The 18573-nt window shown below is 34.2% G+C and overlaps 1 protein-coding gene across 2 annotated transcripts in view; it reads left to right on the plus strand.

Moving 5' to 3' along the window:
- The window catches only part of LOC117316113 (NPC intracellular cholesterol transporter 1-like), a 45811-nt gene that overhangs the window by 13931 nt on the left and 13307 nt on the right, over positions 1-18573 (plus strand). For both annotated transcript variants that reach the window (XM_033870608.1, XM_033870607.1), the window contains exons 8-14: positions 62-211; positions 686-868; positions 11384-11498; positions 13174-13301; positions 13896-14030; positions 17307-17396; positions 17781-17971. In XM_033870608.1, coding sequence (XP_033726499.1) covers positions 62-211; positions 686-868; positions 11384-11498; positions 13174-13301; positions 13896-14030; positions 17307-17396; positions 17781-17971 — 992 coding nt within the window. The remainder of the gene's footprint in view (positions 1-61; positions 212-685; positions 869-11383; positions 11499-13173; positions 13302-13895; positions 14031-17306; positions 17397-17780; positions 17972-18573) is intronic.

An 18573-nucleotide genomic window follows, 5' to 3' on the forward strand; every position in this document is an offset into this window, starting at 1 on the left:
TAATGAAATTTGCGAATAATAAAGAGTATATTTTAATGGTAGTATTTTATGTTTCTTTCAGCGTTCAATTGAAGACGAGATCAACCGGGAGAGTAATTCCGACATCTTGACCATCCTCATCAGCTACTTGATAATGTTTGGGTACATCTCTTTGACCCTTGGTCAGCTGAACTACTGCTACTGTCTCGGGGAACGTATGGATAGACTTCTGGTCAGTATCCAGCCATGTAACAATACATCACATGTTTCGTAATTAGCCCACCCATATCTTTTTGCAGTTCAGTAAAATACTAAGAGATACTGGTTTATTGTCCTGAACGCACCCACTATTTTGAGCCCTTACTCACCTCTTAGGCTTATTACAGCACAAATATGGCTTGATAGGATATTAAGTTTGATATTATCTTTAATATATTACTTCTATAATATGGTAAATATGGTACAGGCCTGACATATTGTCTGTGAAAACATTGTACACAAATTATTGATATCCCTACTCTAACCTTTTAACTATATTGCCCTTACAATAATTTTCAATAATATTTGTTTCCCTATTTAGGTCACTTGAGATGAAGTCTCAGTTGACCTATTGTGATCGCCTTTTGTTTTTCTTTTTTGTTGTCGAAAGTGTACATCATTAACATACATGCAATAAATCACTTTTGAAACTTATTGTTGTTTACAGGTTGACTCCAAGATATTATTAGGCCTGGCAGGAGTTCTCATTGTGTTGTTGTCTGTCGGAGCCTCAATCGGCTTCTTCAGTTACTGTAGTGTGCCTGCAACCTTGATCATTGCGGAGGTCGTACCATTCCTCGCCTTGGCAGTCGGAGTTGACAATATCTTCATTTTAGTCCAGAGTTACCAGGTAATTATATACTATATATAAACTATGCATGATTCATATTCACATATTTATGAATACACATGAATTTAATTATATATTGTGATTATAATTTAAGATATATATATTTCATAATTTCAGTGAAATAGAACTCTTTGTAAGCCCCTACCATTTTATAGGGATAAAGTATTGTCTGTCCTGTTCCAAATCAATAAATGACAGATCTTACATTACACCATAATATAACATCAAGTTCTACACCGGATCTCGTTCATATTACACCATAATATAACATCAAGTTCTACACCAGATCTCGTTCATGTTACACCATAATATAACATCAAGTTCTACACCAGATCTCGTTCATATTACACCATAATATAACATCAAGTTCTACACCAGATCTCGTTCACATTACACCATAATATAACATCAAGTTCTACACCAGATCTCGTTCATATTACACCATGATATAACATCAAGTTCTACACCAGATCTCATTCATATTACACCATAATATCATAACATCAAGTTCTACACCAGATCTCGTTCATATTACACCATGATATAACATCAAGTTCTACACCAGATCTCGTTCACATTACACCATAATATCATAACATCAAGTTCTACACCAGATCTCGTTCACATTACACCATAATATCATAACATCAAGTTCTACACCGGATCTCGTTCATGTTACACCATAATATCATAACATCAAGTTCCACACCAGATCTCGTTCACATTACACCATGATATAACATCAAGTTCTACACCGGATCTCGTTCACATTACACCATGATATAACATCAAGTTCTACACCAGATCTCGTTCATATTACACCATAATATAACATCAAGTTCTACACCAGATCTCGTTCATGTTACACCATAATATCATAACATCAAGTTCTACACCAGATCTCGTTCACATTACACCATAATATCATAACATCAAGTTCTACACCAGATCTCGTTCATATTACACCATGATATAACATCAAGTTCTACACCAGATCTCGTTCACATTACACCATAATATCATAACATCAAGTTCTACACCAGATCTCGTTCATATTACACTATAATATAACATCAAGTTCTACACCAGATCTCGTTCATATTACACCATGATATCATAACATCAAGTTCTACACCAGATCTCATTCATGTTACACCAAAATATCATAACATCAAGTTCTACACCAGATCTCGTTCATATTACACCATAATATAACATCAAGTTCTACACCAGATCTCGTTCATATTACACCACAATATAACATCAAGTTCTACACCAGATCTCGTTCATATTACACCACAATATAACATCAAGTTCTACACCAGATCTCGTTCACATTACACCATGATATAACATCAAGTTCTACACCAGATCTCGTTCATATTACACCATAATATAACATCAAGTTCTACACCAGATCTCGTTCACATTACACCATGATATAACATCAAGTTCTACACCAGATCTCGTTCATGTTACACCATAATATCATAACATCAAGTTCTACACCAGATCTCGTTCATATTACACCATAATATAACATCAAGTTCTACACCAGATCTCGTTCACATTACACCATGATATAACATCAAGTTCTACACCAGATCTCGTTCATATTACACCATAATATAACATCAAGTTCTACACCAGATCTCGTTCACATTACACCATAATATCATAACATCAAGTTCTACACCAGATCTCGTTCACATTACACCATAATATCATAACATCAAGTTCTACACCAGATCTCGTTCATATTACACCATAATATAACATCAAGTTCTACACCAGATCTCGTTCATATTACACCATAATATAACATCAAGTTCTACACCAGATCTCGTTCATGTTACACCATAATATAACATCAAGTTCTACACCAGATCTCATTCATATTACACCATAATATAACATCAAGTTCTACACCAGATCTCGTTCACATTACACCATGATATAACATCAAGTTCTACACCAGATCTCGTTCACATTACACCATAATATAACATCAAGTTCTACACCAGATCTCGTTCACATTACACCATAATATCATAACATCAAGTTCTACACCGGATCTCGTTCATGTTACACCATAATATCATAACATCAAGTTCTACACCGGATCTCGTTCATGTTACACCATAATATCATAACATCAAGTTCTACACCGGATCTCGTTCATATTACACCATAATATAACATCAAGTTCTACACCAGATCTCGTTCATGTTACACCATAATATCATAACATCAAGTTCTACACCAGATCTCGTTCATATTACACCATAATATAACATCAAGTTCTACACCAGATCTCGTTCATATTACACCATAATATCATAACATCAAGTTCTACACCGGATCTCGTTCACATTACACCATAATATCATAACATCAAGTTCTACACCGGATCTCGTTCACATTACACCATAATATAACATCAAGTTCTACACCAGATCTCGTTCATATTACACCATAATATCATAACATCAAGTTCTACACCGGATCTCGTTCATGTTACACCATAATATCATAACATCAAGTTCCACACCAGATCTCGTTCATATTACACCATGATATAACATCAAGTTCTACACCAGATCTCGTTCACATTACACCATGATATAACATCAAGTTCTACACCAGATCTCGTTCATATTACACCATAATATAACATCAAGTTCTACACCAGATCTCGTTCATGTTACACCATAATATCATAACATCAAGTTCTACACCAGATCTCGTTCATATTACACCATGATATAACATCAAGTTCTACACCAGATCTCGTTCATGTTACACCATAATATCATAACATCAAGTTCTACACCAGATCTCGTTCATATTACACCATGATATAACATCAAGTTCTACACCAGATCTCATTCATATTACACCATAATATCATAACATCAAGTTCTACACCAGATCTCGTTCATATTACACCATAATATCATAACATCAAGTTCTACACCAGATCTCGTTCATATTACACCATAATATCATAACATCAAGTTCTACACCAGATCTCGTTCATGTTACACCATGATATAACATCAAGTTCTACACCAGATCTCGTTCATATTACACCATAATATAACATCAAGTTCTACACCAGATCTCATTCATATTACACCATAATATCATAACATCAAGTTCTACACCAGATCTCGTTCATATTACACCATAATATCATAACATCAAGTTCTACACCAGATCTCGTTCACATTACACCATGATATAACATCAAGTTCTACACCAGATCTCGTTCATATTACACCATAATATAACATCAAGTTCTACACCAGATCTCGTTCACATTACACCATAATATCATAACATCAAGTTCTACACCAGATCTCGTTCATGTTACACCATAATATCATAACATCAAGTTCCACACCAGATCTCGTTCATATTACACCATAATATAACATCAAGTTCTACACCAGATCTCGTTCATATTACACCATGATATAACATCAAGTTCTACACCAGATCTCGTTCATGTTATACCATAATATAACATCAAGTTCTACACCAGATCTCGTTCATATTACACCATAATATCATAACATTAAGTTCTACACCAGATCTCGTTCATGTTACACCATAATATCATAACATCAAGTTCTACACCAGATCTCGTTCATGTTACACCATAATATCATAACATCAAGTTCTACACCAGATCTCGTTCATGTTACACCATAATATCATAACATCAAGTTCTACACCAGATCTCGTTCATGTTACACCATGATATAACATCAAGTTCTACACCAGATCTCGTTCACATTACACCATAATATCATAACATCAAGTTCTACACCAGATCTCGTTCATGTTACACCATAATATCATAACATCAAGTTCCACACCAGATCTCGTTCACATTACACCATAATATAACATCAAGTTCTACACCAGATCTCGTTCATATTACACCATAATATCATAACATCAAGTTCTACACCAGATCTCGTTCATGTTACACCATAATATCATAACATCAAGTTCTACACCAGATCTCGTTCATGTTACACCATAATATCATAACATCAAGTTCTACACCAGATCTCGTTCATGTTACACCATAATATCATAACATCAAGTTCTACACCAGATCTCGTTCATGTTACACCATAATATCATAACATCAAGTTCCACACCAGATCTCGTTCACATTACACCATGATATAACATCAAGTTCTACACCAGATCTCGTTCACATTACACCATAATATAACATCAAGTTCCACACCAGATCTCGTTCACATTACACCATGATATAACATCAAGTTCTACACCAGATCTCGTTCACATTACACCATAATATCATAACATCAAGTTCTACACCGGATCTCGTTCATGTTACACCATAATATCATAACATCAAGTTCTACACCAGATCTCGTTCACATTACACCATAATATCATAACATCAAGTTCTACACCGGATCTCGTTCATGTTACACCATAATATCATAACATCAAGTTCTACACCAGATCTCGTTTACATTACACCATGATATAACATCAAGTTCTACACCAGATCTCGTTCACATTACACCATAATATAACATCAAGTTCTACACCGGATCTCGTTCACATTACACCATAATATCATAACATCAAGTTCTACACCGGATCTCGTTCATGTTACACCATAATATCATAACATCAAGTTCTACACCGGATCTCGTTCATATTACACCATAATATAACATCAAGTTCTACACCAGATCTCGTTCATGTTACACCATAATATCATAACATCAAGTTCTACACCAGATCTCGTTCATATTACACCATAATATAACATCAAGTTCTACACCAGATCTCGTTCATATTACACCATAATATCATAACATCAAGTTCTACACCGGATCTCGTTCACATTACACCATAATATCATAACATCAAGTTCTACACCGGATCTCGTTCATGTTACACCATGATATAACATCAAGTTCTACACCAGATCTCATTCATATTACACCATAATATCATAACATCAAGTTCTACACCAGATCTCGTTCACATTACACCATAATATCATAACATCAAGTTCTACACCAGATCTCGTTCATGTTACACCATAATATCATAACATCAAGTTCCACACCAGATCTCGTTCATATTACACCATAATATAACATCAAGTTCTACACCAGATCTCGTTCATATTACACCATGATATAACATCAAGTTCTACACCAGATCTCGTTCACATTACACCATGATATAACATCAAGTTCTACACCAGATCTCGTTCATGTTATACCATAATATAACATCAAGTTCTACACCAGATCTCGTTCATATTACACCATAATATCATAACATCAAGTTCTACACCAGATCTCGTTCATGTTACACCATAATATCATAACATCAAGTTCTACACCAGATCTCGTTCATATTACACCATGATATAACATCAAGTTCTACACCAGATCTCGTTCATATTACACCATAATATAACATCAAGTTCCACACCAGATCTCGTTCATATTACACCATAATATAACATCAAGTTCTACACCGGATCTCGTTCACATTACACCATAATATAACATCAAGTTCTACACCAGATCTCGTTCATATTACACCATGATATAACATCAAGTTCTACACCAGATCTCGTTCATATTACACCATAATATAACATCAAGTTCCACACCAGATCTCGTTCATGTTACACCATAATATAACATCAAGTTCTACACCAGATCTCGTTCATATTACACCATAATATAACATCAAGTTCTACACCAGATCTCGTTCATATTACACCATGATATAACATCAAGTTCTACACCAGATCTCGTTCATATTACACCATAATATAACATCAAGTTCCACACCAGATCTCGTTCATATTACACCATAATATAACATCAAGTTCTACACCAGATCTCGTTCATATTACACCATAATATAACATCAAGTTGCCACACCAGATCTCGTTCATGTTACACCATAATATCATAACATCAAGTCCCACACCAGATCTCGTTCATGTTACACCATAATATAACATCAAGTTCTACACCAGATCTCGTTCATATTACACCATGATATAACATCAAGTTCTACACCAGATCTCGTTCACATTACACCATGATATAACATCAAGTTCTACACCAGATCTCGTTCATGTTATACCATAATATAACATCAAGTTCTACACCAGATCTCGTTCATATTACACCATAATATCATAACATCAAGTTCTACACCAGATCTCGTTCATGTTACACCATAATATCATAACATCAAGTTCTACACCAGATCTCGTTCATATTACACCATGATATAACATCAAGTTCTACACCAGATCTCGTTCATATTACACCATAATATAACATCAAGTTCTACACCAGATCTCGTTCATATTACACCATAATATCATAACATCAAGTTCTACACCAGATCTCGTTCATGTTACACCATAATATCATAACATCAAGTTCTACACCAGATCTCGTTCATATTACACCATGATATAACATCAAGTTCTACACCAGATCTCGTTCATATTACACCATAATATAACATCAAGTTCTACACCAGATCTCGTTCATATTACACCATAATATCATAACATCAAGTTCTACACCAGATCTCGTTCATGTTACACCATAATATCATAACATCAAGTTCTACACCAGATCTCGTTCATATTACACCATGATATAACATCAAGTTCTACACCAGATCTCGTTCATATTACACCATAATATAACATCAAGTTCTACACCAGATCTCGTTCATATTACACCATAATATAACATCAAGTTCTACACCGGATCTCGTTCACATTACACCATAATATCATAACATCAAGTTCTACACCAGATCTCGTTCATATTACACCATGATATAACATCAAGTTCTACACCAGATCTCGTTCATATTACACCATAATATAACATCAAGTTCTACACCAGATCTCGTTCATGTTACACCATAATATAACATCAAGTTCTACACCAGATCTCGTTCATATTACACCATAATATAACATCAAGTTCTACACCAGATCTCGTTCACATTACACCATAATATAACATCAAGTTCTACACCAGATCTCGTTCATATTACACCATGATATAACATCAAGTTCTACACCAGATCTCGTTCATATTACACCATAATATAACATCAAGTTCCACACCAGATCTCGTTCATGTTACACCATAATATAACATCAAGTTCTACACCAGATCTCGTTCATATTACACCATAATATAACATCAAGTTCTACACCAGATCTCGTTCATATTACACCATGATATAACATCAAGTTCTACACCAGATCTCGTTCATATTACACCATAATATAACATCAAGTTCCACACCAGATCTCGTTCATATTACACCATAATATAACATCAAGTTCTACACCAGATCTCGTTCATATTACACCATAATATAACATCAAGTTCCACACCAGATCTCGTTCATGTTACACCATAATATCATAACATCAAGTCCCACACCAGATCTCGTTCATGTTACACCATAATATAACATCAAGTTCTACACCAGATCTCGTTCATATTACACCATGATATAACATCAAGTTCTACACCAGATCTCGTTCACATTACACCATGATATAACATCAAGTTCTACACCAGATCTCGTTCATGTTATACCATAATATAACATCAAGTTCTACACCAGATCTCGTTCATATTACACCATAATATCATAACATCAAGTTCTACACCAGATCTCGTTCATGTTACACCATAATATCATAACATCAAGTTCTACACCAGATCTCGTTCATATTACACCATGATATAACATCAAGTTCTACACCAGATCTCGTTCATATTACACCATAATATAACATCAAGTTCCACACCAGATCTCGTTCATATTACACCATAATATCATAACATCAAGTTCTACACCAGATCTCGTTCATGTTACACCATAATATCATAACATCAAGTTCTACACCAGATCTCGTTCATATTACACCATGATATAACATCAAGTTCTACACCAGATCTCGTTCATATTACACCATAATATAACATCAAGTTCCACACCAGATCTCGTTCATATTACACCATAATATAACATCAAGTTCTACACCGGATCTCGTTCACATTACACCATAATATAACATCAAGTTCTACACCAGATCTCGTTCATATTACACCATGATATAACATCAAGTTCTACACCAGATCTCGTTCATATTACACCATAATATAACATCAAGTTCCACACCAGATCTCGTTCATGTTACACCATAATATAACATCAAGTTCTACACCAGATCTCGTTCATATTACACCATAATATAACATCAAGTTCTACACCAGATCTCGTTCATATTACACCATGATATAACATCAAGTTCTACACCAGATCTCGTTCATATTACACCATAATATAACATCAAGTTCCACACCAGATCTCGTTCATATTACACCATAATATAACATCAAGTTCTACACCAGATCTCGTTCATATTACACCATAATATAACATCAAGTTCCACACCAGATCTCGTTCATGTTACACCATAATATCATAACATCAAGTCCCACACCAGATCTCGTTCATGTTACACCATAATATAACATCAAGTTCTACACCAGATCTCGTTCATATTACACCATGATATAACATCAAGTTCTACACCAGATCTCGTTCACATTACACCATGATATAACATCAAGTTCTACACCAGATCTCGTTCATGTTATACCATAATATAACATCAAGTTCTACACCAGATCTCGTTCATATTACACCATAATATCATAACATCAAGTTCTACACCAGATCTCGTTCATGTTACACCATAATATCATAACATCAAGTTCTACACCAGATCTCGTTCATATTACACCATGATATAACATCAAGTTCTACACCAGATCTCGTTCATATTACACCATAATATAACATCAAGTTCCACACCAGATCTCGTTCATATTACACCATAATATAACATCAAGTTCTACACCGGATCTCGTTCACATTACACCATAATATAACATCAAGTTCTACACCAGATCTCGTTCATATTACACCATGATATAACATCAAGTTCTACACCAGATCTCGTTCATATTACACCATAATATAACATCAAGTTCCACACCAGATCTCGTTCATGTTACACCATAATATAACATCAAGTTCTACACCAGATCTCGTTCATATTACACCATAATATAACATCAAGTTCTACACCAGATCTCGTTCACATTACACCATAATATAACATCAAGTTCTACACCAGATCTCGTTCATATTACACCATGATATAACATCAAGTTCTACACCAGATCTCGTTCATATTACACCATAATATAACATCAAGTTCCACACCAGATCTCGTTCATGTTACACCATAATATAACATCAAGTTCTACACCAGATCTCGTTCATATTACACCATAATATAACATCAAGTTCTACACCAGATCTCGTTCATATTACACCATGATATAACATCAAGTTCTACACCAGATCTCGTTCATATTACACCATAATATAACATCAAGTTCCACACCAGATCTCGTTCATATTACACCATAATATAACATCAAGTTCTACACCAGATCTCGTTCATATTACACCATAATATAACATCAAGTTCCACACCAGATCTCGTTCATATTACACCATAATATCATAACATCAAGTCCCACACCAGATCTCGTTCATGTTACACCATAATATAACATCAAGTTCCACACCAGATCTCGTTCACATTACACCATAATATCATAACATCAAGTTCTACACCAGATCTTGTTCATGTTACACCATTATACGATAACATATAGTTCCAAACCAGATCACATTCTGATGGTATTGGTCAAGGTTACATATAGTCAAAAGTTGAATATATATATATAAGTAAATGTCATTTTTGTTTAAGCCTTTTTTTTAAAACCTTAAAAATTTGAAACATTTTTCAGTTATATAGATAATGCTTTATTAGATATGTTGAGAATGTTGTGTAAATCTCTTCAATCTTAAAAGATGTAAACATTTTTGGTGGTCTAATATTAAGAAGCTGGGCTACGTGACTGAAGGGTTGCTGTGTTTTATTGTTGAACAAGATACCTTACTTTGCTGTGTTTTATTGTTGAACAAGATACCTTACTTTGCTGTGTTTTATTGTTGAACAAGATACCTTACTTTGCTGTGTTTCAGTCGACTCAGCTGTGAATGAGTTTGTGATAGAGCATGCCATGTAAGAAATCTCGTTTGTAAGCTGTTAGTGCCAAAATGGCAGCTCTAGCTATGTGCTCCGCAGGGAGTTGAGAACTTATGACATCGGCTGGTTGTTAAAGGTTTAATAACCACGGATAATATTGTGTGAACCTGAGACTGCAAAATATTACTGTGATATAGTAGTATGTTATTATTTAATATAATTGATTAGATTTCAGTACACTAAAATATGTACACTTTGGCTTATTGGATCTAAAATGAATCGATGATTGACTTGTATGTTTCCAGAGAGACGTGCGGCCACCCTCAGAGTCCCTGGAGGACCAGATTGGTAGAATTGTAGGCCGCGTTGGACCCTCCATGTTACTGTCTAGTCTCACAGAGACTGTAGCCTTCTTCCTAGGTAAGCCCATTCACACTTCAGGGCTTTTTCTGGGGTTTTTTTTTGGGGCCGTTAATGGGCCCCATTCCCAATTGAAATTCTATCATATTTCAGTCAAATTCCCAAAATTTTCAGTTTACTCCTGAAAAAATCTTTCCAAATTTACCAATTTTCTTCCCAAAATGAGACAAAAAGGCCCTTTCCCAAATTAGTGAGAAAAAGCCGTGCACTCTCATGTGAAGAGTTCCTGTTATAGGTTTTCAATTTTTGTAACATCAACATTAATTTTGAGAAAGTAGTCCTATTCTGGTCTAATTTCCATGTTTAGCTATTTTGATAGAGGTTATTCATTTTTGGTAAAGTAATATTACAGTAGCTTTAGGAACAAAATGGTTAAATAGAGGTTACACAACGAGTGGTTGTTGGATATGGAATTTATTTCACACGAGTAAGTTGTTTTTTAAAAGTTACAAAAGACACGAGCTTTAGTGAGTGTTTTTTGTAACTTTAAAAAAATAACTTACGAGTGTGAAATAAATTCCATATCCAACAATTTTGAGTCGTGTGACCTGTTTCTACCACAATAATATCGACTTGAATCAAAGGGAAACGTGGCCAAGTATAATTTCGCGTATGCAAATAAAGTGTACTGGTGACGTCCGGGACCTGGTGATGTGATGTCATTAGATTATTGATGACGTCAATAACAATTGCAGCTTGGGTCAAAGTTCACTGTGTTAGCCAATCAAAATGCGTACAGAGTTTATACCACGTGTGGTGTAAACAGATTGTTAATCAACAGCTGTAATGATTAACTGATGGTCTGAGAGTTGAATAACACAGGGTATTGTGGTAGAAACGTTTTTTCACAATTCTTATGCTGGGTGAATTTACCCTTAAAACAGTATCAAATTAAGTGGTAAACTTCCAGTTGATAAATATCTAACAAAATATGGTTTTACAATTAATATATAATAGTCAGTTGCCAGCCTCTAGAATATATTTACAGTTTGATAATTTAAATATTGAAATTTAATCAGTCATACTTTTCTGAAATAACAAAAAAAAAATTAAAAAGATTTAGAATCAGTTAAACCAAAGAATCCATATAATGAAGCCATTGAATCAGTTTATAAACAACAACTTACTTGTGGAATTTTAAAAATGAATCGATACCAAAATTAATAAAGAATGTGTTTACTCTGGTAATAAACTGATCAATGTTGTCAGAACACCAGATTCAGTTTTAAGTTCAGTTCAATGTTCCTTTATGAAAAAAATCAATCTGAAAATGACGCGAAATATGTGATGTCACAAAACGGCCATTGACATTGTGTATTGATTTGTGAAAAAGAATCCTTTATAAGATCAGTTCCATTGTACATTAAACATATTTTAATTTTGAAACTCAATTTCAAAAATTAATTATAAGCGTTGATATCGCGATGTCAATTATTTTTTGGTTTCATTGGGGTATGAAAAAAATGTGTTTGCAAACTTTTGTAAGAATCCCCTTATGTGGATTCATACAGTTAGCAATCAATTTTTTTTTCATACCCCAATGAAACTAAAAAGAAAAGGCATCAATGCTTAAGTACATATGGTTGTTGAGGTTTGAGACTGAAAATCATTAGTGAAATGGCCAACTCACAGCCATCTTGGATTGTATTTTCTGGATTCTAATGACATGTTTTAGGTGCCCTGACTGACATGCCCGCAGTACAAGTGTTCTCTATGTATGCTGGTATGGCTGTCTTCATCGACTTCCTCCTTCAGATCACATGCTTTGTAGGGCTGATGACACTGGATGCCCGTCGACAGGAGGTATGTTTGACACAAAGATTGTACAAGTGTCTCTCGGGTAGTCAATGATATCCGCATGTCGACAGGTTGAATCATCTAAAGCAATTTATTGAAATTCTTTTTCTACACATTTGTTTTTCTCTATATTGCTTATTTTAATGACTGTTTCTGTCTTAATTTTCAGGATTTTCAGGTATTCATGATACAAATATCCATATAAAATGAAATAATTTTGGTTATTTCACTGTATTTCGGCCTATATCTATTTAACGTTTGTAGCGTAACCACCATAGGCTATTTTCCCCGTCATATTACTTAAAAGTCCACTCCCTTGTCCACTTGTTGGTTTAAATATCCATCTGCCAAGTTTACATAAGTAAATGGCGAAAAGGCCGACAGAGGCGAAAGAAGGGAAATTAGAGAAAAGATCAGTCTTTCATCGAACCAATAAAGATCATTCAATGGTGGGCACCAAGATCCTACTGAGATCTCTCATTATACAAACATGTATTTTTGATACCCTGGGTACCAGTTTCTGTATTTTTCATGCTGCAGGTGATGTAGAATTTCTGAACTAGAAGATATATTATACATCATTTCTATATTTTGTAACAGAGTAATCGGTACGACATGTGCTGCTGTGTACAACTGCCTGTGGAAAAGAGTGAAAAGTCGGAGGGCTGGCTGTTCAGAGTGGTCAAATACTACTATTCACATTTTCTATTGAAGGAATGGGTCCGTCCCATTGTGGTGAGTTCATGGACATGCACTCTTATTTCTACCATTTTATTTCTTTGTTTTAAATTTTACTAGAGTTATTGCCCTTTGTTTATTTCAGTATATGATTTTGTCTGGAGATTTACTCCTACAGTTATTGACTTTGAAATTTGGTAGGCTTTATAATCATGGTATAAAGTTGTTGGCCTTTGTTTTTTTCTCTATGTGACATTTTTCAGATGATTTATTTGAAATTTGATAGGCATAATATTATCATTATTATATGTAAGTGGAAATTCAAGCAAATTGAGAAATGCTTACTAGTATTCAATTAATAGCCCAAAACCATATTAAATCTAATATTACAGGAATTAAAAGAAAAATTGGTTGTCATGCAGACATAAAGTTTGGTTTAATAATTTTTGGTATTTAAATTTTAAGTACTGTGCTTTGTAAAGCCACCTGTACTAGTCATAGTTACTGATACATTATCGTTGATTGGTTTATTGTGACAATGGAAAGTCACCTGTACTATCAGTTACTGATACATTATCGTTGATTGGTTTATTGTGACAATGGAAAGTCACCTGTACTATCAGTTACTGATACATTATCGTTGATTGGTTTATTGTGACAATGGAAAGTCACCTGTACTATCAGTTACTGATACATTATCGTTGATTGGTTTATTGTGACAATGGAAAGTCACCTGTACTATCAGTTACTGATACATTATCGTTGATTGGTTTATTGTGACAATGGAAAGTCACCTGTACTATCAGTTACTGATACATTATCGTTGATTGGTTTATTGTGACAATGGAAAGTCACCTGTACTATCAGTTACTGATACATTATCGTTGATTGGTTTATTGTGACAATGGAAAGTCACCTGTACTAGTCATAGTTACTGATACATTATCGTTGATTGGTTTATTGTGACAATGGAAAGTCACCTGTACTAGTCATAGTTACTGATACATTATCGTTGATTGGTTTATTGTGACAATGGAAAGTCACCTGTACTATCAGTTACTGATACATTATCGTTGATTGGTTTATTGTGACAATGGAAAGTCACCTGTACTATCAGTTACTGATACATTATCGTTGATTGGTTTATTGTGACAATGGAAAGTCACCTGTACTATCAGTTACTGATACATTATCGTTGATTGGTTTATTGTGACAATGGAAAGTCACCTGTACTAGTCATAGTTACTGATACATTATCGTTGATTGGTTTATTGTGACAATGGAAAGTCACCTGTACTAGTCATAGTTACTGATACATTATCGTTGATTGGTTTATTGTGACAATGGAAAGTCACCTGTACTATCAGTTACTGATACATTATCGTTGATTGGTTTATTGTGACAATGGAAAGTCACCTGTACTATCAGTTACTGATACATTATCGTTGATTGGTTTATTGTGACAATGGAAAGTCACCTGTACTATCAGTTACTGATACATTATCGTTGATTGGTTTATTGTGACAATGGAAAGTCACCTGTACTATCAGTTACTGATACATTATCGTTGATTGGTTTATTGTGACAATGGAAAGTCACCTGTACTAGTCATAGTTACTGATACATTATCGTTGATTGGTTTATTGTGACAATGGAAAGTCACCTGTACTAGTCATAGTTACTGATACATTATCGTTGATTGGTTTATTGTGACAATGGAAAGTCACCTGTACTATCAGTTACTGATACATTATCGTTGATTGGTTTATTGTGACAATGGAAAGTCACCTGTACTAGTCATAGTTACTGATACATTATCGTTGATTGGTTTATTGTGACAATGGAAAGTCACCTGTACTATCAGTTACTGATACATTATCGTTGATTGGTTTATTGTGACAATGGAAAGTCACCTGTACTAGTCATAGTTACTGATACATTATCGTTGATTGGTTTATTGTGACAATGGAAAGTCACCTGTACTATCAGTTACTGATACATTATCGTTGATTGGTTTATTGTGACAATGGAAAGTCACCTGTACTATCAGTTACTGATACATTATCGTTGATTGGTTTATTGTGACAATGGAAAGTCACCTGTACTATCAGTTACTGATACATTATCGTTGATTGGTTTATTGTGACAATGGAAAGTCACCTGTACTAGTCATAGTTACTGATACATTATCGTTGATTGGTTTATTGTGACAATGGAAAGTCACCTGTACTATCAGTTACTGATACATTATCGTTGATTGGTTTATTGTGACAATGGAAAGTCACCTGTACTAGTCATAGTTACTGATACATTATCGTTGATTGGTTTATTGTGACAATGGAAAGTCACCTGTACTATCAGTTACTGATACATTATCGTTGATTGGTTTATTGTGACAATGGAAAGTCACCTGTACTATCAGTTACTGATACATTATCGTTGATTGGTTTATTGTGACAATGGAAAGTCACCTGTACTAGTCATAGTTACTGATACATTATCGTTGATTGGTTTATTGTGACAATGGAAAGTCACCTGTACTATCAGTTACTGATACATTATCGTTGATTGGTTTATTGTGACAATGGAAAGTCACCTGTACTATCAGTTACTGATACATTATCGTTGATTGGTTTATTGTGACAATGGAAAGTCACCTGTACTATCAGTTACTGATACATTATCGTTGATTGGTTTATTGTGACAATGGAAAGTCACCTCATGAGTTAATGTTAATGACCATCACCTGGCGAATGCTGTTTATAGACTGGAAATTAAAAAAGTTGCTTGGTTTAAAGTAGTCAATAGTGAAATGCTTGTATATATGTAACATGTGCAATTCAACAAATCACTGAAATGAATGAGGTAGGCCCATTCATCAGTAGCGAACAATAAATTTCTGAGACAAAATTCAGTGAGCTTTAAAAAAGTAATTCTGCATTCTTCAGCAGAGTGTTAAGGCTATGGATGTTGTGTAATCTGGTACATGATGGCTTGATGGGATATGGAGGGAGAACATTTTTGAAAAACGTGTGATTTTGTCTCATGTCGTCTAAGAGAGATATTCCCGGGAGAAAACTTTGAATATTTGAGTACAGGAGTGATGCCCCTTGGATAAAAATTCATAACCTATGCATTTGTCTATTTTGCAGCAAATGTCTTTCTGTTCTGGGTGTTATTCTAATTTTGTTCGTTTTGACCATAATTAAGAAGTAGTTGAGACGGGAAGGGAAAGCCATGTATGTTAGTAGGAATCTCTTGAGATAGATCTAATTGGTATTAAAATATTTGTATTAGATATACAATGTATATTAGTGTGTGATTTTTTGATAGGTTGTTATCTTCACTGGATGGATGGCTGTCAGTTTTGCCTTTATACATAAAATTGATGTTGGCCTTGATCAGAAACTCTCCATGCCTGATGTGAGTATCTTGTCTATACATATGAAAACTTTAAATGTATTGTTTTTCAAATTATCTAAAGATGCAACATTACAAAGAGAGAGAAAATATTGATCAGATAAAACCAAACATTGCATAGGTTTGAACTCTCCTTTTATCTTTCAATTTATTAAATACTTTATCTTCAATATTTAAATACTTTATCTTTTATATTTAAAAACTTTATCTTTTATATTTGAGTACTTTATCTTTTAAATTTAAATACTTTGTTTTTTAAAACAAAATACTTTATCTTTTAAATTTTAATGCTTTATCTTAATTTAAATACTTTATCTTTTATATTTAAATTCATGGCACCTCTATATTTGGTTTGTAATTTGGCTGTCTTTTGTGTCTGGTGAACAGGACTCCTACGTACTTGACTACTTCACAAACCTATCGGAGTACCTACATGTTGGACCCCCGGTGTACTTTGTGGTCGAGGAAGGCCAAGATTACGTGACAATGGAGGGGCAGAACGAAATCTGTGGTGGAAATGGATGTCCACAAGATTCCCTGGCTGGACAGGTGTATACTGCTTCACTCAGGGCTAATTAGTAAGTATGTCTTAACCTATAACATTGCCCTATATCCTCAAATAGGCTCCCTCCCTTAGTGTTGAATTGTAATACAAAAGTTTGGGGAAGAGCTTATTTCTGAACCTGTTTAAGCTTACTATTTGAAAATTGTTGATTCTGTTAAAATAAGAAGGGGGTTTGTTTATGGGCAGGGATTTATTAGCAGATAGATATGGTAATGGTGATGAAGGAGGCAGTACATCAGTATACAGTACATCAATATACAGTACATCACTATACAGTACATCAGTATACAGTACATCAGTATACAGTACATCAGTATACAGTACATCAGTATACAGTACATCAGTATACCGTACATCTATATACAGTACATCAATATACAGTACATCACTATACAGTACATCAGTATACATAACATCAATATACAGTACATCAGTATACAGTACATCTATATACAGTACATCTCTATACAGTACATCTGTATGCAGTACATCTGTATGCAGTACATCAGTATACAGTACATCAGTATACAGTACATCACTATACAGTACATCAGTATACAGTACATCACTATACGGTACATCAGTATACAGTACATCAATATACAGTACATCAGT

The sequence above is a fragment of the Pecten maximus genome, chromosome 18 (assembly GCF_902652985.1).
Source record: "Pecten maximus chromosome 18, xPecMax1.1, whole genome shotgun sequence".
Classification (NCBI taxonomy): Eukaryota; Metazoa; Mollusca; class Bivalvia; order Pectinida; family Pectinidae; genus Pecten; species Pecten maximus.